The following is a 25,571-nucleotide window of genomic DNA, read 5'->3' on the forward strand; positions in this document are numbered from 1 at the left end:
AAGAGGATAGCTAAGGAGAGAGTAGGGCCTATTAGAGACCAAAAAGGTAATCTATGTGTGGAGGCGGAAGATTTGGTTTTGGTTCTTAATGAATACTTTGCGTCTTCACAAAAGAGGGGGATGATGCAGAGACTGTAGTTAAGGAGAAGGAGTGTGAAATATTGGATGGGATAAACATAGTGAGAGAGGAAGTATTAAGGGGTTTAGCATCTTTGAAAGTAGATAAATCGCCAGGCCCGGATGAAATATATCCCAGGCTGCTAAGAGAAGCAAGGGAGGAATTAGTGGAAGCTCTGACCATCATTTTCCAATCCTCCCTGGCTACAGGCATGGTGCCAGAGGATTGGAGGACTGCTAATGTTGTACCGTTGTTTAAAAGGGAGAAAGAGATAGACCGAGTAATTATAGGCCAGTCAGTCTAACCTCGGTGGTGGGCAAGTTATTGGAATCGATTCTGAGGGACAGCATAAATCATTATTTAGAAAGGCACGGGTTAATCAAGGACAGTCAGCATGGGTTTCTTAAGGGAAGGTCATACCTGACTAACTTGATTGAATTTTTTGAGCAGGTAACAAGGAGCATCGATGAGGGAAGTACATTTAATGTAGTCTACATGGATTTTAGCAAGACTTTTGACAAGGTCCCACATGGCAGACTGGTCAAAAAAGTAAAAGCCCATGGGCTCCAAGGGAAAGTGGCAAGTTGGATCCAAAATTGGCTCAGTGGCAGGAAGCAAAGGGTAATGGTTGACGGGTGTTTTTGCGACTGGAAGGCTGTTTCCAGTGGGGTTCCACAAGGCTCAGTACTAGGCCCCTTGCTTTTTGTGGTATATGTTAATGATTTGGACTTGATTGTGGAGGGCTTGATCAAGAAGTTTTCAGATGATACAAAAATTGGCCGTGTAGTTGTTAGTGAGGAGGAAAGCTGTAGACTTCAGGAAGATATTAATGGACTGGTCAGGTGGACAGAAAAGTGGCAAATGGAATTCAATCCAGAGAAGTGTGAGGTGATGCATTTGGGGAGGGCAAACAAGGCCAGGGAGTACACAATAAATGGGAGGATACTGAGAGGTGTAGAGGAACAAAGGGACCTTGGAGTGCATGTCCACAGATCCCTGAAGGTAGCAGGATAGGTAGATAAGGTGGTTAAAAAGGCCTACAGGATACTTTCCTTTATTAGCCGAGGCATAGAATATAACAGCAGGGAGGTTATGCTGGAACTGTATAAAACATTGGTTAGGCCACAGCTTGAGTACTGCATAGAGTTCTGGTGACCACATTACAGGAAAGATGTGATTGCACTAGAGAGGGTACAGAGGAAATTTATGAGGATGTTGCCAGGGCTGGAGAATTTTAGATCTGAGAAAAGATTGGATTGGCTGGGGTTGTTTTCTTTGGAACAAAGGAGGGTGAGAGGAGATTTAATTGAGGTGTATAAAATTATGACAGGACTAGATTGAGTGGATAGAGAGGACCTATTTCCCTTAGCAGAGGGGTCAGTGACCAGGGGGCATAGATTTAAAGTAATTGGTAGAAGGATTAGAGGGGAGCTGAGGAGAATTATTTTCACCCAGAAGGTGGTGGGGGCCTGGAACTCACTGCCTGAAAGGGTGGTTGAGGCAGAAACCCTCAACTCATTTAAAAAGTACTTGGATGTGCACTTGAAGTGCCGTAACCTACAGGGCTATGGACCAAGTGCAGGAAAGTGGGATTAAGCTGGACAGCTCTTTTTCGGCTGGCACGGACACGATGGGCTGAATGGCCTCCTTCTATGCCATAACTTTCTATGATTCTATGATGAACCTTCTGCCCATTTCAAGCAGGGACCTTGCTGTGTGCAAATTGACTACCATGTTTTCTACATTACAGCAGTGACTACACTTTAAAAGTACTTCATTGGCTGTGGAGCACTTTGGGACATCCTGAGGTTGTGAAAGGCGCTATAAAAATAGTTTATATAAATAGACTATATAGTCTTTCTTTCTTCTTCTATATTACAGATGTAAAAATCAGCCCCCACAAAATCTCAGATGTGACCGAGTCAATCATTTCATATTAATAGGGAATTTGACCTGTTATGCAATAGGAGATTGAGTGATTCTTCAAAACTTTAGAAACAAGCCAGCTTTAAAAAAACATTTATGGTTTATCGAGCTAACAGCAGGTGTTAGCTCGATAAACCATCATTCTGTGTCAATCTTCCACTCCTTTAGAAGTAGACACCATTAATTTTAGCTAAATGTCTGCCACTCACTGATCAACAGTATACCTCCCATTTCAGCTGTCTTGAACTGCAATATTTAAAAAAAAGTAGACTCAGGGTAGATTTCACCTGGCTCCTGAGCATACTTAACAAGTTTATGATTCAAACAAATATTTGTCACCTTTGTGCATGGAAGGAAGAAAAATACAGGTTTGCAAATTCTTATTATTTGCATGCAACTGAGAGAGATACAGATTATTGTTTGACCAACCTAGTTCAGTGATCTCATGCTAATTAAATTATACGTTAAACATTCACAAAATGGCCACCTCCAGCTTGTGATTTAATAGAGTCTTATTTTGTTCACAGAATGGCTAAGAATTAGCGGTAAGGCACAGTTATTTCTATTTTAGTTGCTGGAGTGATCCAGTGAAGCTCAGCAAAAGCTGTCATTCATTGTTTCAAAACCACATCATATGTAGAAAGGAAACTGCAAGGCTGCAAAATTTGATGGTGCTGAAAAACAAAATTCAAGTTAATCAACCTTCTGAACATGTTCTTATAAACCACAACTCAGTGTTGTACAAGATACTAGCATACCCGTTCCAGCTGGCAATGGTTACGTTGCTGCAGCTCTCCACGATTCAGTCTGTGAGATTGTTCTTGCTGCTATTTTTTTTTGAAGTTGGATGGTTTTTTTCAAATATGCCCCAGAAGCTTGCTTTGGAATAATCTTTTCTAGATATATAAAATTTGACATTTCAACAAGACTTTAGCAAAGAAAAACTACCAATTTTGATAAAACAAAAGGGAAAATACTGCAGATGCGGGGAACCTGAAATAAAACCAGAAAATGCTGGAAACACTCAGCAGGTCAGGCAGCATCTGTGGAGAGAGAAACGCAAGGTTAGTGTTTCAGGTCGATAACCTTTTATCAGAACGACAGGTCAGCGACTAACCCTATGTTTCTCTCTCCGCATAGGAACACTTGGAACAGGAGTAGGCCATTTAGCCCCTTGAGCCTGCTCCAGCATTCAATTAGATCATGGCTGAACTGTACCTCAACTCCATTTACCCGCCTTTGCTCCATGTTCCTTGATACCCTTACCCAACAAAAATCTATCGATCTCAATCCTGAAAGCTCCAATTATCCCAGCATTCGCATCCTTTTGAGGGAGAGAATTCCAGAATTCTAGTGCCGTTTGTGTGAAAAAGTGCTTCCCGATTTCCCTCCTAAATGGCCTGGCTCTAATTTTAAGATTATATCCCCTTGTTTTTCATTCTCCCACCAGAAGAAACAATTTCTGTACATACCTATCAATTCCCTTTAACATTTTAAACACCTCAATCAGATCACTCGTCAATCATCTATACTCAAGGAATACAAGCCAAGTTTATGCAACCTGTCCACATAACTTAAGCCTCTAAGCCCTAGTATCATTCTCATGCTGCCTGACCTGCTGAGGTAGGCCACTTCACCCAGAGCTTCTACTCTGCCATTTTATTCACTATTCCCTACCCTTTCCTCATAACCCCTGACATACTTGAAGTTTTATTCCAAAAAATGTATGACTTACCCTGAATAAAACATTTAAAGCATGAACTGAAAGCCAAAGTAATGAAATGTGGAATGGTGACTTGGTCAGGCAGTGAGGGTGATGCACAAAGTGAAGCTTTCTAATAGAGAAGGGAAAAATTACCTTAGGCTGCTCTTCATAGTGACATTGACAGCAAGGGAGACCAGATTGCTTGTTGGTCTGGTTGGGAAAGGGTGAGTGATATGGGAAGAAATAATCAACAATTTCAGTTTTCAGATGTAAAGTTAAGATTGAAGGCCACTATTGCTATTTTCGGGTGTTTTCAGCCAGACCTGCTTGCCCCTCTGTAATTCACAGCTTCTATCGAGACTGCATAAGAAGTTTTGCTGTAGCAATATAAATATTTTTGATCCTGTTTTTAACCTTTCATTTCATCATTACGTAATGCCTTATCACAGCCTCAAAATGTCTCAGTGACTGACAGCCAATGTGGCCAAATGTAGTAGCCAATTTGTGCACAGGAAGATTTCAGCAGACAGCAAATGAGTTGAACGGTTGATCTGTATTTCGGTAGTGTTGATTGAGGAGGGTTGTTGGGCAGGACTTATGGAGAACTCACTGCTCGTTTTCAAATAGTGACAAGGGATCTTTTTCACCCACCTGAATAGGCTTGATTTAATGTCTCATGAGAAAGATAGCACTTCCGACAATGCACTCTCCCTCAGTGCTGCACAGAAGAGTCAGCTTAGATTATGTGTTTAATTCCTGGTGTGGGGCATGAAATCACAATCTTCTGACTCACAGGTAAGAGTACTATCAACTGAGCCATGTTGATAAAAGGAAAATAAATAAATTTGAATTGGTACATATAATCTGTATCACAAATTGATCATTGTTACTGATTGTGATATGGGGTCACAGTCTTATAATTAGAACTAATTTGATTAAATTTGTGTCTAGAAAATATTTCTTCATGAAAGTGTTGTAAGAATGTGGAATGCACAGCCCCAGAAGGATATTGATGCAGTATCAATGGACATCTTTAGAAGAGATATAGATATACTTGGGAAGTAAAGGTATTAAGGGTTATGAGGAAAGGGTAGGGAATAGTGAATAAAATGGCAGAGTGGACTCTCTGGGCCAAGTGGCCTACTCTGATTCGGTTGTGTTAATACATTCATTTAAACAAGATCTAAGTGCTTAGCATAACTGTTGACTGAGACAACATTGCTCATTGAACTAATATGTTTATGATCAAAGTATTATAACCTTTTTGTCTATTTATTTAGAATATTCATGTGGTATTTAGTCAAGATGTGGAGATGCCGGTGATGGACTGGGGTGGACAAATGTAAGGAGTCTTACAACACCAGGTTATAGTCCAACAGCTTTATTTAAAATCACAAGCTTTCAGAGGCTGACAAAGGAGGAAGCCTCCGAAAGTTTGTGATTTTAAATAAAGCTTTTGGACTATAACCTGATGTTGTAAGACTCCTTGTATTTAGTCAACAAAGCAGCTGTTTAGCAATTTCGCCATTTTACAGTCTGTCTTTTAAAAACAACCTAAACTTGTGGATTTGCGTTTTTCTTTTGGTCAGAATGACTCATTTTAAGTAACATCAGAAACTAGTGCTGTGTAAAACTGAAAGGAGGAGTAACAGTTTTTCTTCTCTGACCAGGTGAGCCTCATCGTAATGCAATGAGGCACTCCAGAGTGTCATGAACTGTAATTATGTACAATGTGTAGCTGTATTGTTGGAATCATATTTGAACTGTACTTTATGTATCTTGCAAATTGTATAATCTGTGTTGTGTACGTTTGAAATGTGATATGACAACTGTATTACAAATTTTATGAATAAAGTATATTTTTGGGAAAAAAAAAATCAGTTAACCAGCCGTTACTTTAGAGGAGCCCTTACTCTCAACTCCAAGCAGGTGTAGTAACTGGCAGCTGCAGTGCTGTTCTGCTTTAACTATTTGCATATTAGTTTTGAAACATGGTGTTTGAATTTTTGCAACCAATTTAATGTTTTCTTATGCAAAACCACCTTTTTGAAATAGAATGCACTGTATCTAAATGGAATAGAGATGGTTTAAAGTGTACAAAGAAGAAAGCACCTTTTTTAAAAAAACAAGTCATTTTATTGGAGTTATCTGGGATCAGACAATTGGTTGGACAATTGCTTTTTTATATATATATATATATATATATATCTTTCGGATTACTGTTCTTATCCAGCCCACTTCCCTTTCTTTGCTGCCTTTAAATGTCCTCAGTCAAATTAATGTCAAGTTTCAAACTAGCCAACACGTGTTTCCACCTATAGCTTGACACTAATAGGACAGACTCACTCATATAGATCACCGTGGTAGAAGTGGGAAGTGGAAATGTCACAACGGAACTGAAAAGTCATTCTGCAAATCTATTCAAGGCCCATCACTGAGTAATGCAGAGGGATCCCTGCATGTGATCAGCCCTATATTTATCTTCAAACTCACTCGTCTTTTCTCTGCAAAATTCTCAAAATAGAACACTCCAGACAAGCATTTTTAAAACTCTTCACCATTGTAAAGATTCACATTTTTGTAGAAAAAGTACAGCATATACAACATATACTTTATATAAATACGCTAAATAACATTGAAAAATAAAATTTACACCATGGCTGCAGAGGCAGACACAGGTGAACAATTGATGTCCTTTTCATATTTTCACTCTTGCAAAGATGCTGAATCATCAACACATTTATCCATTGCAAACTCTTCACCCGTATTCCTTGGAGTTAAGTTGAATACCATTTTCACTGATTTCCTGCCGTGACAGTCTTCTCCTGAACTCATCAGTTGTGAAGTAGTATATGACTGGGTCTAGACAACAGTTCAAGCTGGCTAGACACAGTGCGACTGGGTGGAAGGTGAGTATGGTCTTTCTGATGGAGCAATCTTCAATGCGCCCCGCTATGGCCAAAAAATGCAAGGGGAAGGTGATGTGATATGGTGCAAAACAAACCAGGAAGACCACAGTGCAGGTCAGGACCATTTTTAAGGCTTTCTTCTTTTCCCCACTGTCTTGCAAGACTGGGTTTTTCTCTCGCAGGGACATGATGGTTTTCCAAGAGCAGATCATAGTAATGACAAGAGGTAGCACAAACCCTGTTAGTTCAGCCAGAGTCACCATGGCAACAGAGGATGGGATGCCAATTTCAATTACGGGAAGGTCTGCAAAGCAGCTGTTGGATGAGCTGGAATTATTTCTCGTATCTATCCTCATTAGTGGGAAGGGCAGGCAAGCGGCACCCACCATGAGCCACCCTATGATACTCACATAGACATCGTACCTGCGTTTGCAGTCATTGTACTTGAATGGCTGGATCAGAAACAGGCATCGTCGGATACTGATGCAGACCAGAAAGAATATACTCGCGTACATGTTCACGTACTTCAGGTAGAAACAAAACATGCACAAAAAACTGCCAAAAGGCCAGGTATGGTTTAGGTAGTAGAAAATCCGGAGCGGTAAAGACAAAACCTGCGCCAGGTCTGCAACGGCCAAGTTAATCATGAATATCACCGCCCTCTTCGTCTCCCTGACATAAGCATGGAACACCCAGAGAGCCAGGACATTGGCTATTAAGCCCGGTATAAATATTATAGCGTACATGACAGCGTACAGGAAATAAATAGTATTCTGGTCTGCAGCATTGCAGCTAGATGAATCGTTTGACATGTTCCAATTAACTTCTAACCGAGAATAAACCTGGCTGGATCTGGAAGAACTGGGAATAAATTTGAAGAATATTTCTTGGGGATTACTCTTGCTTTCAAAAAAAAATTGAAAATCAATGGAACAAACTTAAGAAAAAGTTATTTCACAGATATCTGAATGAGTACAGCAGTGTCAATTTTCCAATTTGCAGTGATCTTTCTTAACCATTGATTTCAGGATTAAACATTGATCCAAAACTAACATCAGGTTGCAGACATTATTGATGTGTAAGGACTGAGAAACCTGGGTAAAATAGGCATTGTAGAGTTCAACGGATGAGGTCCTTGCACCTGCTCAGTGTCGGTGTCTGAGAATGTCCTTCAATGTACTCCAGTGTTTTTTAAAGGTGTTTTTCTCCTTCCCATTTTTCTCCTTGGCAACCTCCTCGTGACATTTTCAGGTAGTTGCTCTGTGATTTTCTCCCCCCTAATGTTCTCACTGGCTGGTTAAACTCACTTCTGCTTTATGCAATGAGTAAGGCACACACTGTTCTGGTGGGTTGACATCTACAAGCGTTTCCTCTGACACACTCACATGCGCAGTTAGTTGATGGTTTAGATAAGAGAGCTCTTTAACACATTCAAGTCTCTGTTCAGCTTTTCTGCCCAAGGTCTCGCTGAAGCTAGCTTTCTGGAAAATGACAGACAGAAAATAGAAGTTTATCTCAAGCAAAACCATCATTGCTTTCACGAACAGAAATTACAAGAGGTTTTTTTGTGCTGATGGGTAATAATCCGGCTTGCTTACTAGAAATATATACACAAAATATTGGATCAGCAGGAAATGCTTGAGTATCGTGTTCCTTATGTTTGGATTTGGAAAAATTATTAATTAAATAATCATTATATATTTTGTCCACCTTTGAGTTTCACAATGGATCTCCCATTCTCTGCATTCCAATTGTCCACCACACCAATTAGAAAGACTTGCATTTATATAGTGCCTTTCATGACCTCAAGACATCCCAAAGCACATTACAGCCAATTATGTACTTTTGAAGTATAGTCATTGTTGTAATGTAGGAAATACATCAGCCAATTTGCACACAGCAAGGTCCCACAAACAGCAATGAGATAATGACCAAATAATCTGTTATTTGCAATTGCGAGAAGTCCACTACACAACCAACTAACACTTGTATCCTGTCTGATGAATCAACTTCAGAGCTCAAGAGCGGTTACATTGGGCCCGATTTTGCTGGAGTGGGGCATCTCACGGCATGCCCCATCAGTTAGATTTATAATACACATTTAGGTTTTAACATTTTTTGCCCACAAAGTTGCTGGAAGTGCGAGCTGATAATGGCACAGCGAGAGTAACAGGACATCTGGGGCCTTGGTGAACAACAGGACAAAGAGTGTATCTCCTTAACCAATGCGATTTAAGGATTGAGACATAAACAGAGGAATGACTGAGAAGGAGGGTGAATTAAAGTGGGTGAATTCAATTTCAAATCAGGCACAGAAAGAAATAAAAAGAGGTAAAGAAAGATTGGATTAAGAGAGAAGGATAAAAGAGACTGAAAGGCAAAGTAAAAAAAAAATTTAAAATTATAAATTCGATATTTTTATAATCTCCTAAATCAATTCACAACCTGAAGGATGAGTTGCCTAACTTATAATTGTTTACTTTCTGGGCCAAAGAGGTTGATTGGCAGTCATTAACAATTATCACATTGTTAAAAGGGTACTTACACTGATTATTACTAGACTTAATTTTCTGTGGCAAGTTTAATGGGCAACTAGTGTGCAAATGCAGCAACTTCATGAAACTCACGGGGAGGTTAAATGCGAGCTGCCATTTTCACAAAGCTAACGGTGGAGTGGTGCAAATCAGCCAGCAACTAGTGGCGATTCACAATTTACAGGATATCTCTTCCTCACTACAAGTTGCTTGCCTATTTTGCGCATTAATAACAGCATGCGTCGTTCAGACGCTGTTAATTTTTCAGCAAAATCTGGCCCATTCAGTTTATGCTGTGTTCTGTATTGCACTGGTTTTCGCCCTGGTGCCTGGAGTATTGCGATACCATACGTGCAGCACCAAATATTGGGCACTCTTTATTATTTTTCACTTTCCATTTTCGGTGGGGAGGGTTGGGGGGGAAATCCCTTCCACTATAACAGGTCACTGAGGTTCCACTGTCATTTGCATTCGACAGAGTAATTTGCAAGCAACTCATTTTGAGAGATTCACAAACCTTTTTTTTCAAATTTAAAATATTGCTGTCATGGAAATTATTACCCAGGTGCTTAAAAAGCTAGAGAGATTGCAATCCATATTTGTTTTTGTAACTCAACTAGCACAGGTGAATCATAGTCACTCCAGAGCTACAGGAAATGCCAATAATGAACAGAACTTACTTAATATCGATTTGTATTTGTTGGGTCTGACGTGCATTGTTCTCTCATTTTACTTCTTACTCAATCATGATTGCAGCCCTGGTTTTACAGTGCTCCTCTGTGATGCCCCTGGTTATCTACGGAACAGCGTCTGAAAAAAAAATGAACGCTTTAAAAATATGAACATGACATTATCGCATAAACAACGCTATAATATTTGATTAAGGTCCTGCGATTTGCTTATCACTGCAGTCTCATTTTGATTGTATTTGTTGGAGAATTTGTGAGACAGCTGACCTTATAACAATTGCCTTCAGTTGCACAGATCCTGCATTACAGAAATAGGCCATTTGTCCCACCTAGGCCAGTGTTTATACTCCACACGGACCTCCCCCCACTCTAATTACCTCTTCCCATCCTGCCCTGAATCCCTCTATTCCCTTCCCCCTCATTTATGCATCAAGCCTCCCCTTAAATGCATCAATGCTATCTGCTTCAGCCATTCCATGTGGCAGCAAGTTCCACATTCTCACCACCTTCTGTTTAAAGAAATTCCTCCTAAATTCTGTATCTGATCTGGTAGTGACTATCTTATATGTATGCCCCTTGGTTCTGGACTGACCCACAAGTGGAAACAATTTCTCCACATCCACCCTATCAAACCCTTTCATAATTTTAAAGAACTCTATCAGCTCTCATCTTAGCCTTTTATAGAGAAAAGAGACCTAGCCTGCTTAATCTTGCTACCTAATAGATACATGAGTAGACAGCAAGGTGTATGTATATATATATATATATATAAAATAACTTTAATCTAATTTCTCTCCTCATTAAGGACTCTCTTTCCCCTTCCCCCATCTGTAACTCTATTACAAATTCTGTTGTTAAAAGCAGTCAGGTGTTTTTACATCATTGAACACGAGCTGCATTGATGAATTAGTCAGGAACTGCATTGCAATTTATTCGACGGGAAATCAATGCAGGTACCAAGTAAGCAAATTGTAAAGCTTTAAGTGCAAATGCAGTGCTTATTGGTTTAGCCAATCCACGCACATCCCATGGAAAGATACTAGTAACAAAGGAGGTCAGTGGGAATAAAGAGTTCAAGAACAGATTTATATTGAATAATTTACATCTGTGTTGTTTGCCTCCTCTACACAGAAAGAGAAATTGATTTTATATTAGTGTGGACCATGTCTCAATGCCATGCCTCTTCCATTTTGTGATTATCATCAAAATTAACTTTTTTTTTGCTTGTGTACAATATCGGTACAGCAGAGGCCTAATTTTTAAACAAGCTGGAGGGTTCTCAACTCTTCATGGAACTGAGTCCATTCCACACAAAAGTCTGTTGTCTTTGACTTTTAGTGGCTGCTGTTGTAGACTCATTACCACATTACTGAAACCGGGGTCAGTCTACACCATTGTATAGATAAAACTGCACGTGTAACAATATGAACCAAAAAGTGAATAGTCCCACACTCTAATATGGCTCAGCACATGGATTGCCACCACAAGTATAACACAACTATACAGTTTACAGTTGAAAGAAAAGACACTTGCACTGCAGTTTACAAAAAGAACCATTGCACAACTCTGGCCTTAAATATCTTGCAAAGACAGGATGTTCACATTTCACACTTTACCCTTAAAACAAAGTGATCCATTATATTTTTCAGAATGTGCAAAGATTTGTTTCAACAAGTTTTCTTTAGAGCTTCACGGATTGTTTACGCTATAAAAAAGTTGCACCTTGATTCATACCCTACAGACCCAGTTGATGGAATGTGTAGGGAATCAGACTCATTAGCTAAAATACAAGAAAATGGAGGTCAGATATACTACTTTTAAGTCAGACACCTAAATTCTAAGTTCAAAGCATTCTTCCTTGAATTTTTTTTGGAAGTGAAATTCTTCTGTAACGGTAGTTCATTTCCCTTTAATGAAAGTTTGTTCAAGTTGGAAGTCTGAGGTAAAGTGTGGAAGGAAAAATTGCTATTTTAAAAATGATATACTTTGTCCTGAATAATAGGAGAACTTGGATCTCACAGCACAGAATAAGGCCATTTGGCCCATCGTGCCTGTGCCGGTTTTGAAAGAGCTATCCAATTAGTCCCACTCCCCCGTTCTTTCCCATAGCCCTGCAAATTTTTCCTTTTCAAGTATAAATCCAATTCTCTTTAGAAAGTTATGATTGAATCTGCTTCCACCACCCTTTCAGGCAGTAAATTCCAGATCATAGCAACTCGTTGCATTAAAAAAAAATCTTATTTGATTAAAGGCAGCATCGGGGGCACAACTTCATTGTAACCGGTTAGAATGTTTGGAAAAATGTAGTCTCAACGTATTCAGAACAGAATAATATCCAGTCCTATTCCCAGAAATGGTTTAAGTATATGCCACGCAATGCACACTCAACTATTCCCCTTCTCTTCCAGAAGATGTCATTACCCTGTCAGAAAAAGAAGCGGTCTGTCATCTTTAATTTACATCTTGCCTACAAGCTCCTTCTGTTAAATCATACATTAAACATTGTATTTTTACATCTACAAAATAACTAATGTTGTCTGTGCTAGGTACCCTGCAGACTCTACTTTCTATCTCCAGACTTGCAAACATCTGTCTAACTTCAGTTATATCTTGTGTAAAACATTGCTCTTTGCTGTTAACACTCCTCTTATTCTGATCTTTCTGTTTTCTTTATGGTTACAAGGAGTTGGCTGCAACTTCAATTTCCTGTTTGTATTATTACATTTTTAAAAGGCTAAGAAATGTTTTCTCAACCGTTTAATTGACCTGCGTGACTTATTTTATTACCATAATTTCAAGAGGGCTCATAATCATATTTTAAAAACCAGAATTAAAGTTTAGCTCCTTGACTGTAAACAGTCAGCAAACTGAACTGTCCTGGAACTGTTGTAAATTGTAAGGGAACCTGAGTAAACTTTGATTCCTTAATAGTTTCCGCAATGCCCTGTTTGCCTGCTTCACCTCCACAAACTGTAAGAGACAGCAAAAGACGCACTTGTGATGCATTCACACATAGGCAATTAAATTGGGAGTGAATCACTCCCCAAGTTCGCTTTCAGTTTGAAGGGCCAACTCATATCTTGAAGCTCCAAAAACTAAGCTGAGTTTGTCTGTGTGGCGACAGCATGATGTCATGACACATATAGTTTGGTAAATTTTTCAACCGTTAAAATGTTTTCAACATTAACCTCAGGGGAGACAACCACTTGGGGAATGAATTTAGACATTTTACAAGAATTCCTCTCTAGCTTTGCTTAACTTGGCCTGCTGGTACCCACACTGCTGAAAACTGCTCCAGTCTGAGACCTGCATTTTGGGTCTGAAACCACTAGGTGCTGGAGGTCTAATGGATCTGCCAGCAGCTCGGTCGTCCACACCGGGCCCAAGATAGCTGGGCTCCCGCTCAGTTGTTAGAAGGGCAGGACCTCTGACCACCAACTGGTCAGGCCTTCAACCCCGACCCAAAATCAGGGGATGGAGTCATTTTAATATCTAGGATGGACGGCATATGCCTATGGAAGTGCAACAGAGGCGCCTAGCCTGATGACAGATTGGAAATTCGAGGCAGTGTCCTGCCACTCCGAGGGAGGTAACACAAGGCCCTAACTTTTTCTCCCCAAAAGGGAGCAAAAGGGCTGCAGTCAGAAGGCAATTGATCCTCTGAGAGCTCTGCGCTCCTCCAATTCTTGCCTCTTGCACTTTCCTGATTTTCATCACACTGCCATTGCCGACCATTCCTTCAGCTGCCTAGGGCCTAAGCTCTGAATTCCCTCCCTAAAGCTCTCTGCCTCTCTACCTCTCTCTCCTCCTTTAAGACGCTCCTTAGAACCTACTTCTTTGATCAAACTTCAGGTCACCTGTCCTAATACCTCCTTATGTGGCTCGGTGTCAAATTTTGTCTGATTATTTATCTGATTACAGAGGGTATGGTAGCATAGTGGTTATGTTACTGGACTAGTAATCCAGAGGCCTGGACTAATAACCTAGAGTCGTGAGTTCAAATCCCGCTACGGCAGCTAGGGAATTTAAATTCAATTAATTAAATCAAATCTGGAATTTTAAAAAAATAGTATCAGTAATGGTGGTCATGAAAGTACTGGATTGTTGTAAAAACCCATCTGGTTCACTAATGTCCTTTAGGGAAGGAAACCTGCTGTTCTTACCTGGTCTGGCCTATATGTGACTCCAGACCCACAGCACTGTGTTGATTCTTAATTGCCCTCTGAAATGGCCTAGCAAGCCACTCAGTTGTAAAATCTTGCTAAAAAAAGTCATCACTGTGACTGCAGTGTGTACCATCCACAGGATGCACTGCAGCAACTTGACAAGGCTTCTTCGACAGCACCTCCCAAACCCGCGACCTCTACCACCTAGAAGGACAAGGGCAGCAGGCACATGGGAACAACACCACCTGCACGTTCCCCTCCAAGTCACACACCATCCTGACTTGGAAATATATTGTCGCTGAGTCAAAATCCTGGAACTCCCTTCCTAACAGCACTGTGGGAGAACCTTCACCACACGGACTGCAGCGGTTCACCACCACCACCTTCTCAAGGGCAATTAGGAATGGGTAATAAATGCCGGCCTCACCAGTGACGCCCAGATCCCATGAACGAATAAAAAAAATGCTCCTGTGAAGCACCTTGGGATGTTTTACTATGTTGCTGGGAATGATTACTTTTGTCCTTTTTACATTTTTAAAGCAGGCACACAATGGAATCCAGAATCTGCCCTTATCAGAAATGACTTTGGCTGGGTCAAGCGAGGACTACTCGGTGGAATTCTGAAGTAGCTTGGGGACGTCCCCAGATACTTCCCCAATGTTAGGCTGTGAATGTAGGAGGGGTGGGTGGGAGGAGCACCTGCATTGGAATTTATGATGGAGTGGAAATCTGGCAGTTCCAAATTCCTCCCCCCCGCCCCCCCCCCCCCCCCAGTGTGGGCACAACTCCCAAATTCCATTCCCAACCCAGGAATTTCAGGCCGGCACCATCTTTAACATTGCTGTGAAGCAGAAACCATTCCAGTGAGGCTGGAGTTGGTGTGTGAATACACCCTTAATTAAAAAATGAAGGACTGAAGGATATGATACTGCCTATTCTCAGTAGGTATGTAAAGTGTACCCTGAGACATTTCTTCTGGGCAAGTGATTACAAAGATGGGAGCATTAGCCAAATAGCGCTCGAATGCCAGTGGTAACATTGTCTTACCAATTCCTCACTTCAGCAGCATATTCCCAACACTTGGTATCAATGTGCTGCTCAGTTGCTGCTAAGTTTGATCTGCGTTACAGCTCTGAAAACATATCCACCTCTTTTGATCAATAATAAGGCTAACATGCAGGTAGGCCATTAGGATGAGGACTGTAACAAAGCTGGTACTTAAAAGCTTTGTTTCTTTTTAATATGGTGTCAAGTTTGATGGTCATATGTTGGAACTGAAGCTCCCCCCGCTTAATTTTCAAATTTATTTTCTTCCATGACTCCCCCCTCCCCTGCCCTTTATGTCCTCATGTGGCAATCTCTGATGAGGAAAATGGACAAATGACCAACATTGATACCGTTGCTAATATCATTCTGTAACTGGCCAATAATAGGTGTAGAAGAGCACCCCAGGGTGACTCATCTGCCAATTTTCCCCCTCCATCCTATATGGAAGTGCCCAATCTTTGCTCTTTACCTCCCTTTGACAGCACACCTGAGATCAGAAACTGAATGAATAATGAATCTGATTTTAACCGTTACTAGTCCAAACTCCTGGCCTATGATTTGCTTTTCCAACTCAGATTACCCACTGCCTCTGGTTCTAAAGGTGATGATATCAAATCATTGAAAGTTTGGAAGGTCATTACGGCTCTATCTAAAACTCCCATCGAACCATCAGTGTAACTGGTTGTCTTGTCTCACTGTCCTCATTAGTTGACGTCCAGCTGACTTGTTTGTGTTTGCAATCATTCCTTAGCAATAAGTAAGCATGTCTAATGCCTGCCAATTGTTGGATTCTGCTTTAGCCTAGCTCTAAAATGTTTTTACGAAGCCAAATACTTCCAGTGGGAATTCATTAACTTTGATGGCCACCCTGTTCTCTCTACTGTTTCCAAGATTGTTTCACTCAACCCAAACTTTATGTACATTAATTTAATGCTAATCTGACCTTTACATTAGTGTACTTTATTTTATTTTATTCAATCAGATGATGAAGACCTGTCAATGTTGTTCCCAAGGTTACTTTATTAGAGCAGCAGTAATGAACCAGATGCATTTGAAAGAATATTGGATATCTGCGCCTGTAATCCTTTATCCATAATCTTTATTTGGGTTGAGGATTGTAATGGATGTACTGTCTCCTGCTAGTCATATTTATATTGACCTTTCTCTTCTAAGCTAGTTCCTCGCTTTTATTTCATTTTGTTTTCTCTGATGTATGCTAAATATTTCAAAATTAGTCCAACTCTGTAATGATAGCATGGACTGCAGTGAGTGAACACTGATCTCAGCACTGTGACACTGTTAAACATGTGGCTCAGAGTATCCACAATAGAAAGGAGAAAGATGCTAGAACGGCAGAATGTTAAAAGAAAGTCAGGGAAAATAAAACAAGGGGAAAATACTTATTTTGCCCTTGGTCTTCCTGCACTATTAGAAGATTCACTTCAGAGAAATTGAACATTTTTCCACACAGAATCACTGAAACTTTAGTACTGTAACTTCCAACCCTTTTTGGTTTAACTTCTCAATTGGTTAATCTGGTCAACCACTGTCTGTCTTGATTTGGTATAATTACACTACATCTGTTTAGTAATTGTAAAGCTTTTAAGGTTAGATAAATTATAACATTACTATGTCTCTTGTTCTGTTGCGCAATTTGTAATCTCTTTTGAAACAGTATGATCTGGTGTTACTCGGAAACTGTATCTTATTCTTCATATATCAGGATTCTAGCTTTACTGAAGTACAACCTTTTTTTTACATGATTAAACCTATCTGAACGAGAACAAGTAGGAATAAGGTGATGTTCTGCTGTTCAGTCAGAACCCATCGTTCAACTAAACTTGAACTAAGTTGTCAGCTTCTTGCTGTTTAAGTTACAAAAAGTATAAAAGATGAAAGGGGTGCCTACAGTTATAGACATGGGACCAAGGACCACCCTCCTAACTTCTAAAAGGCAAAATCTTCTACCCAAAGGTGTCACTACAAACAAACGTGTTTTGTTAGCACACAGCAACAGACATAACATGTTAGGTAGGCAACAATTACAACAGTGTAGCGTCTTTAAGGTTTAGGGACACCCAGTTTGAAAACCTGACACACCAAGCTACCAAAGGATCCAGTTCAACGCAGGTTGATCAAAGCGTTGAAACCTGAGTTCATTTGAATTCCGGATCAGTGTTGATCACTAACCCAATAATCCCACCACCACATCCTGCTGTAATTTATCAAATAAGTGACTTCAATTTCCATCAATTTGATATAATAGAGAATATTTCATAGGATGAACTACTAGATTTTAGATTTTCTTTGGTCTGTGATTAGACAGTAAAAATTTCTATGCGCCTTCCCTCCCGAGTTGTGAATCCCGTGCTGACAAATTCCGAGTGACTGGCAAAACCATTCTATTCAGGAGCTTGTCTTGCCGAGTATTTGGTTACTAGCCGGATAGTAAATTGTTAGAACGTGAAGGTTTTCATGCAAAACGTGGATCCGAAGTTCGCCTGAACAGCTAACTGCGCGCAACACACGCGTTGAAAAAATTAGAGTTGAACTATTGGAAATGATTAAACCTATAACTTGCCAAATTTAGACAGGAGCAAAGCGACATCACCTTATTGAACATGTTACAGATTAACTAACAAATGCCAGGCCTGGCGTCCATGAAGAGGATTTGTTTCAAATGCTGTTTAGATTGTTTCGAGTCTCGAAATCGCGAATGTACAAGGTTAGTTGATGTTTTCGCCTCGTTTCCCGCTGTTTACATTGACTAAAAGGCACTTACCTCCTCACCGTGAGGTGCAGAGAAATTGATCAAACGCGGGTCCCGAACTGCAGACAAAAAGTGATGTGAAATGAACTCCGGCCAATAACAGGGAGCTGTGGTTGTGCCTGGAGCCTTGTGAGTTGTGTGAACCATGTACATTTTACATTTCCTTTTTTCCACTCGGCTTGTACGTGCGGTGGTTTTATGTAAATGAAGTCTACAAGCGGCGGGGATTTCATTACCTGCTTTCAGATCGGAGAAGGGGCAGTTTTGACACTAGTTTGTTTGAATGTGTTGAGCCTGGGGTTTTCACAGTGCGCGGTCAAACACGAGCATTCTGGCTGTCAGCGAGCGCATCTCTGCACAGCCCCAGCTCCCCGCCCTTTAGCTTGAATGTGCAATGGAGGTGCGGCTGTATCAACCAGACTGAGCTGTTATGAAAAAGAAAAGGATTTCCTTTCACTCAGGCGGGGGGGGGGGGGGGAGAAGAGGAGTGTTACAAAAAGGAGCGTCGCAGAGTCGAGCTGAACCAAACTGTGAAGGAGATTTGCAAATATCAGAGTGTACGCACATATTGTACATACCATGGATCAGTCTGTTGGTGGGGCTTCCTCAATTGTGCGTCTCTTCACTCATGTAACGGTATGGGTGAGACAGAGCAGTGACTTCTCCCAGTATATCATCTCCCCTTATTGCTTGTCATTGTTCTATTTTGTATAAAAGCTAAGATCGGGGTTCTTTCCACCAAACTATCTTGTGGCAGACGGTAAGTCTTTTCAGTACCGTGCCCTCCTGAACTTTGTGCAGAGTTTGACAGGTTATCGCCGGACTGGATAGTTTCACTTTAAACTAATTTGATAAAAGGTCTTTGCGCAGGCGGATCAACAAAAAAAAAACTTCTCATGTTCTGGCTGTTCTCGTTAAATTCCGTAGGATGTCGAATAATATACGAGTAATGCCGAGAATCTAAAGAGGGGGTTTTCTTTCCATTTAAAATTAGATATTTTAATGCAATTCTCCAATCAGAGCAAAGGGACAGGCAGAATGAGAAAATGTCAGGGAAACAGCAGCATCTATTAATGGTAGAGGGTAAAAATAGAGTACGCTTCATGCAGCTTTGTCAGCCCATCATTGCAAGTAGTATCTTTAACATAATGAATGTCCCAATCACTTGACAGAGGAGAGATGAGCCCAAAGCAGAAGGAGGATAGGGATGGGGCTCAAAAAAATGGGCTTTGAGGAGGTTTTCAAAGGCGGATAGAGAGTTCTGGAGAATAAGGCCAATAAGGTTGAAGCTCTGCTACTGCTGGTGGGGTGGATGGACAGGCAAGGAGGATGTACAAGGATCTGGGATACAGACCTAGAGGAGGTTGCAAAGGTATGGTGGGGTGACGTCGGGGAGGAATTTATAGATAAAGAGAAGTTATTCGAATTCTATCAATTGAAGAAGATGGAAGCAATGAAAGTTGTCAAGGATAGGGATGAGGGGCGAGCAGGATTTAGCTTAGAATGCAGGCAGCGGAGTTTTTGGATAAATTGGAATTTATGTAGGATGGAAGTTGACAAGGGGAACCTTGGAGAAGTCAAATCTGGAGGCAACAAGAGCGTGGATGATGTTTTCTCTTGTCCACCCCCCACTTCCTTCGCCCCACTATTGATGGCCGTGCCTTTAGCCATCCAGGCCCTAAGCACTGGAATTCTCTCTTCAGTCCTCTTTGCCTCTCCATCTCTCTCTCCTCTTTTAAGATGCTGTTTAAAAGTGTTTGGTTACCTGTGCTAATGTCTCATTTGGCTCGGTGTCAGTTGTTTTCTGATTACCCTCCTGTGAAGCACCTTGGGATGTTTTACTACACTAAAAGCGCTATATAAATGCAAGTTGTTGTTTTCAGTGGCAGCCGGGGTGGAGTAAGGATAGAAATGGGTAATGAGAGGGGCTTCAGTCAGGGGTAAGGGTGCAGAGCCTTTGGTGATATGAATAGAATGACTTCAGCCGTGCCAAATTAAGTTGGACAAAGGTCAAAGGTCTGGCTGATCCACCACTTGATGTTGGAGAAGGAATCTGACAGCACAGTGGTTAATGTGGAGCAGGAGTGGTGCTGGAGCAGCAGAGCTGGTTGTCATCAGGATACATGTGAAAGTGGACCCAATGTGTACAGATAATGTTGTTGAGGGATAGAAGGGGACCAAGGGTGGAATCTTGGAGTACTCTGGAAGTTACTGTGTGGGAGTGAGTAGAAGCCATTGCAGGAAAAGTGCTGGCTACAATGGGACAGGGTAGGAATAGACCCAGTTGAGAGCGGTGCCATAGAGTAGATGGTAGAGGAGGATGGAGTTATCAATCGTATACAATGTGGCAGAGATGTTGAGTATTAGAAGGGATACTGTGCCGTCACAAAGGATATTATTGGTGACTTTGACCTGAGCAGTCTCAGAGCCTTGGGCAGGGTGGAACTGTAATGAAGGAACTCGAACAAGGGAATATTGGAAGAAATGAGCGAGGAGCTGGTTGGTGACAATGCATTCAAGGACCTTGAAGAACATGAAAGATATTAAGAGTTAGATGATCTGGACTTTTGAGAATTACACTGGGAACTAAAATTTCAACTGAAATCTAATGAAATATCACAGGGAAATTCTGAAGGGTAAATTCCCTCCAACTACAAAGAAACATCCAACTGGTTGAGGTTGAGAATTTTGTGTGTTCATGAACCATTTGCTTTGGGAAATCAGAAGAAATAGGTGGGAGAGTGGCCGTAGCCTTCAACACTGGGAGTAAGTGATGATGACAAACTCTGTATAATAATCCAGTCAAAATGAAGTGAATAAAACACCACTGGTATTTTATAAATGGCAGGGAATGCCATGTGTACACAAGATAAGACACTAAATAATGCTCTATGGGCTAAGTTAGCATCTTTGTGAAGAAAATGACAGCTGGTATATCAGATAGGAAGTTACTGTAACTTTAATATCTCTGCCAATTTTAGCCCATAATTGGTGATCAGTACAAATTATACCATGAGTATTTGACAGAACCCGTCTTATAAAAGAAAATGGAATACTACTGTTTGGGGAATACGAAATCATAATAGGCAAGAGATCAAGCGCTTTCTTAGATTGTTTTTCTGTTTTTGTACCACTCAAATTCTCTAATTAAATGTTAAATTTTGTTTCAAGGTGGTCCAAAGCTCAAAGCCGCAAATATTGATTCACTTTTGATGTGTCTTGCAATGGTGATGATTTTGAGATTTATTTTCATATCTTTCCAGAACATCATACTTAAAGATACAAAGTACTGGAAAACAATGCCTTATTAGGTGACAAGCTGCTCTTCAATGTCTGAGTTTAGTTTAGTTCTAAAATAGGCCAAATATTTACACTGTGTACACAGTGCGTGGTTGATCAATGAATAGCAATCAAACAGGAACAAGGTTTTTTTATCATTAGTGCATAAGTGTAGCATTCAGTTTCACTTTATAAAAGGGGAGGGGCTTGGGGAGGGGAAAGTACAGCACTTGTCTAAATTGTCACTCTTACATTACTGGTAATGTGAGTAACTGTACTCTTAACATATTGAGAATTTTAGCGTTCAGTAAAAATAAACACTTTCTTTTAAAAGCAATAGTGTTTCAGCCACTTTCAAGATAAACTATTGCCAGCACAAAATGTAATGTACTATCTATAGGAAGGAAAACTGGACAACACATGCATTCCATGTCTGTTGCTGAAATAGGGAAGGATCAAGTTGAAAAAGAGCTAGGATCCTTGGTGGACTTGACACTCAAAATGTCCAATGTCAATAGAATGCTGAACTACATAGCTACAACAGTAGAGTATAAGTCGGAGGAAGTTGTGACCAAACTGTATGGTGCTGTCAGATACTCATTGACTACAGTGTCCAGTTCTGGTCTTTGAGATATAACCGAGGTATTCAAGTCCTGGAGGTCTTCCAAGGAAGAGCCACAAGGATGATCTCATGTTTAGAGGCCTCGGGTGTGAGGAAAGAATTGGAATAACTTGGACTTTTCAATCTTGAAAGAGGGGTTGTCTGAGAGTTGATCTCATAGAGGTATACAAGATAGTGAGCTATATGGAAAAGGTAAATCTTAAAAAAATGTTTAAAATTAGATTATTATGAGAGTAGGACAAGGTGGGGGGGGTCACAGGTTTAATTTAGTAAAAGACAAATTTCAGACTGATAGCAGCAAGTTCTTCTTGACACAAAGAATGATCAATACTTGGAATGGAGTAGTGGAGGCAAAACCCCTAGAATAATAGGAGGGACAATTATATGCTGCAATGGGTGGACTTTAGGGTCATTCTGGATGGATGAACTAAAATGGGTTCAATGGACTCCCTCACTTATAATTCTCTTGTGACCATGCGAATGGCGGTCAGCTAAAAGCAACGTTTATGTGCAGTTTGAGAAACAATCAGATGCTGCAATAGGATAGATTTTAGGGTCATTCTGACACTTCTTCCACATGACCTTTCATCTTCATGTTCCCTTGGACCCCACTGCTCAGCTGTAATTTTGTCTGAATTTTCTAAAATTCATTGCAGCTATAAAAATAAGTTATTGTAAGTTGTGGCACAGACTCAGGATGGCCTGTTACCACAGCAAGGCAGTGCTTTGCTGTTCTCAGGATGTGGGCAACGCTGGCAAGGCCAGCATTTATTGTCCATCCCTAGTTGTCCCAGGAAGGTGGTGGTGGGCCTTCTCCTTGAACTGCTGCAGTCTTTGTGGTGATGATACTATTACAATAGCATTCAGTAAAGGCACTGCAGTAGCCTAGCAGTTATGGTATGGTGCTAATAACCAGAACTTTGTGAGTTCAAATTCTACTAAGGCAAGTTTTGATTTTGAATTCACAAAATTAGCTAATTTCTGGGCTGGCACCAGAAAGCGACAGTGAAAGCTGCTGGATTGTCATAGAAACTTGTAAATTCGGGGGCATTTATTGTGCTTCTGTACAGTATGTTTCAAAGGATCCTGTGAAGCTAATGCAGAAATATAGGCATGTTGAGGGGAGGGGCCTGAAGTCTCTTCCTCTGAGCTCCACATGTGACTTTAATAGGGGGGTCAACTAAATTGTGTGACTAGCAATTATCCAGCCAGATCACTGAAGACTGGTTATTAAGTTATCAGGTTAACGTGTACCAGTTATCACTTCACAATGATGACTGGAAGACTGTTTCCAGTGGGGTTCCGCAGGGCTCAGTACTAGGTCTCTTGCTTTTTGTGATATATACTAATGTTTTGGATTTAAATGTATGATTGGTAGGGGGCATGATTAAGAAGTTTGCAGATGATACAAAAATTGGCCATGTGGTTGATAGGAGGAAAGCTGTAGACTGCAGGAAATTATCAATGGACTGGTCAGGTGGGCAGAAAAGGGGCAAATGGAATTCAATCCGGAGAAGTGTGAGGTAATGCATTTGGGGAGGGCAAACAAGGCAAGGGAGTACACAATAAATGGGTGGATATTGAAAGGCGTAGAGGAAGTGAGGGACCTTGGAGTGCATGTCCACAGATCCCTGAAGCTAGCAGGATAGGTAGATAAGGTGGTTAAGAAGGCATATGGAATACTTTCCTTTATTAATCCGAGGCATAGAATATAAGAGCAGAGAGGTTATGGTAGAACTGTATAAAACACTGGTTAGGCCACAGCTTCAGTACAGTGTACAGCTCTGGTCACCACATTACAGGAAGGATGTAATTGCATTAGAGATGGTACAGAGGAGATTTACGAGTACGTTGCCAGGACAGGAGAATTTTAGATATGAGGAAAGATTGGATAGGCTTGGGTTGTTCTCTTTGGAACAGAGGAGGTTGAGAGGTGATTAAATTGAGGTGTACAAAATTATGAAGGGCCTAGATAGAGTGGATAGGAAGGACCTATTTCCTTTGCAGAGAAGTCAATAATCAGGGGGCATAGATTTAAAGTAATCGGTAGAAGGATTAGAGGGGAGCTGAGGAAATTTTTTTTCACCCAGAGGGTGGTGGGGGTCTGGAACTCACTGCCTGAAAGGGTAGTAGCGGCAGAAACCCTCAACTCATTTGAAAGATACCTTGTAGGGCACAGCACTTAAAGCACTTGAAGTGCTGTGCCCTACAAGGCTACGGACCAAGTGCTGGAAAGTGGGATTAGGCTGGGTGGCTCATTTTCGGCCGGTGCGGACACGATGGGCCGAATGGCCTCCTTCTGTGCCGTAAATTTTCTATGATTCTATGACATGTGAAGGGGTTGCCTGACTTGTCTCAGGACTTGTTCAGGGGTTGCCTGACTTGTCTCAACACTTATTCAGGTGTTGGCTGACTGTCACACCACTGGAAATATATGGGGGGAGGGGAATGGAGGAATGGAATTCACAAAAGCTTTTGTTGTATAATGTCACCTGTCTGTTATTAATAGCTCCACAGATTCAAAGGAGCCTTCGACATAAAATCTGAGAATAGAGACCAACTCCAGCAGGTGGAGACAGATTCCAACTAATTGAATAAAGATTATGAATCGATTTTATGTGACATTTAACAAAGTAAATCATCTGCTAATTGGATTGTCTCCTGCTACTGACACTGCAGCAGTGCCAATAAATTAGGGGTATGGTAGTGTAGTGATTATGTTACTGGATTAGTAATCACAAAGGCTTGGATTAATCATCCAGAGAATGTGAGTTCAAATCCCACCACAGGCAGTTTGAGAATTTGAATTCAGTTAAAAAAAATCTGATAGAGGGGACATTGTTCTACATCCTTCAGGACCCCAAGGGTGGCTAGTAGGTAATACTTTCCCCCATCCCCCCAACGTTCTGCCCTCCTGAATTGTTGCTGGGGTATAGTTTGGTTAGTGTCACCAGCCCTCTTGTATCTTGCCCAACTGGCCTTTCTTCATGTAGGAGAATAGTCAGTGAACGTCAGTAGGTTTTTCGACTGTGGGAGGCACCACAACCAAGTCTGATCTTCTTTTCACCTGACATCTCTCTCCCTCACGCACACATAATCCCACATGTATGCGCATGTGCACACGGACATACACGCACACGGACATACACACACACACACTTTCCAGCAGCAGTCACTAGATCACAATCTCCTTCCTTATCCTCAGGCCTCTGAATTTATTTGGAGCAGCACAGCTACTGCCCTGCCTGAGATCAGCTAAATCAACACTTACCAGGGATCAAACCGAGGAACCTATGCTCCGTTTGCCTCAAGTTTTCCTCATAAAGTTCTTAAGTTCTTTTAAACCTGGCACTGCATCCCGACTGACCCGCCATCATTGATCTACAAACACAAACTATTTCCAGGGTATGTTAGAATATTATCTTTTCATCTTTGGAAACTGGGTTGTGTCCAGCCTATACTGATAGACTAAAAGTCTTGGTTTGCTCTCTGTAAGGGTCCCTCACGAAATGAGTTTGTGGATTCTTAACCCATTTTCCAGTAGATCCATAGTACAGGATTGTCTCCAGATTGGTCGCAAAATAACACTGAGCTTAACCGTCTTTCTCAGGGTCACTGAAAGAAATGGGAATATTCGCACTGGTGTGGTATGGGGACGCTCTTCCGAGGGTGGGGTAAAGGCATATTTTTGGGACAGAATAAAAGGAGTTTTACTTTGCTTCTGACATAGGACTGTTTGATGCTAACACTGGGCACCTAAAGTGGAAAAGTGTCCCTTTCTATAGTATTGACACACCTCGACTGGA

At 41.0% G+C, this 25,571-nt stretch overlaps 1 protein-coding gene across 3 annotated transcripts; it reads right to left on the reverse strand.

Annotated features, from left to right (window-relative positions):
* Positions 1 to 5,862: 5,862 nt before the first annotated feature.
* gpr174 (G protein-coupled receptor 174) lies at positions 5,863 to 18,679 on the reverse strand. Of its 3 annotated transcripts, none has more exons than XM_067996852.1 (3): positions 18,443 to 18,679; positions 9,873 to 10,002; positions 5,863 to 8,139 (listed from the first exon to the last, which is right to left on the reverse strand). In XM_067996852.1, exon 3 carries the CDS (start codon positions 7,468 to 7,470, stop codon positions 6,508 to 6,510), a length of 963 nt encoding a protein of 320 aa, XP_067852953.1. In that variant the 5' UTR covers positions 7,471 to 8,139; positions 9,873 to 10,002; positions 18,443 to 18,679; the 3' UTR covers positions 5,863 to 6,507. The 3 variants fall into 3 exon arrangements, with proteins under 3 accessions (XP_067852953.1, XP_067852954.1, XP_067852952.1); XM_067996853.1 differs by lacking the exon at positions 18,443 to 18,679 and adding an exon at positions 18,101 to 18,238; XM_067996851.1 differs by lacking the exon at positions 18,443 to 18,679 and adding an exon at positions 17,877 to 18,238.
* Positions 18,680 to 25,571: the final 6,892 nt, after the last annotated feature.

This window comes from Heptranchias perlo, chromosome 15, assembly GCF_035084215.1.
Source record: "Heptranchias perlo isolate sHepPer1 chromosome 15, sHepPer1.hap1, whole genome shotgun sequence".
NCBI lineage: Eukaryota > Metazoa > Chordata > Chondrichthyes > Hexanchiformes > Hexanchidae > Heptranchias > Heptranchias perlo.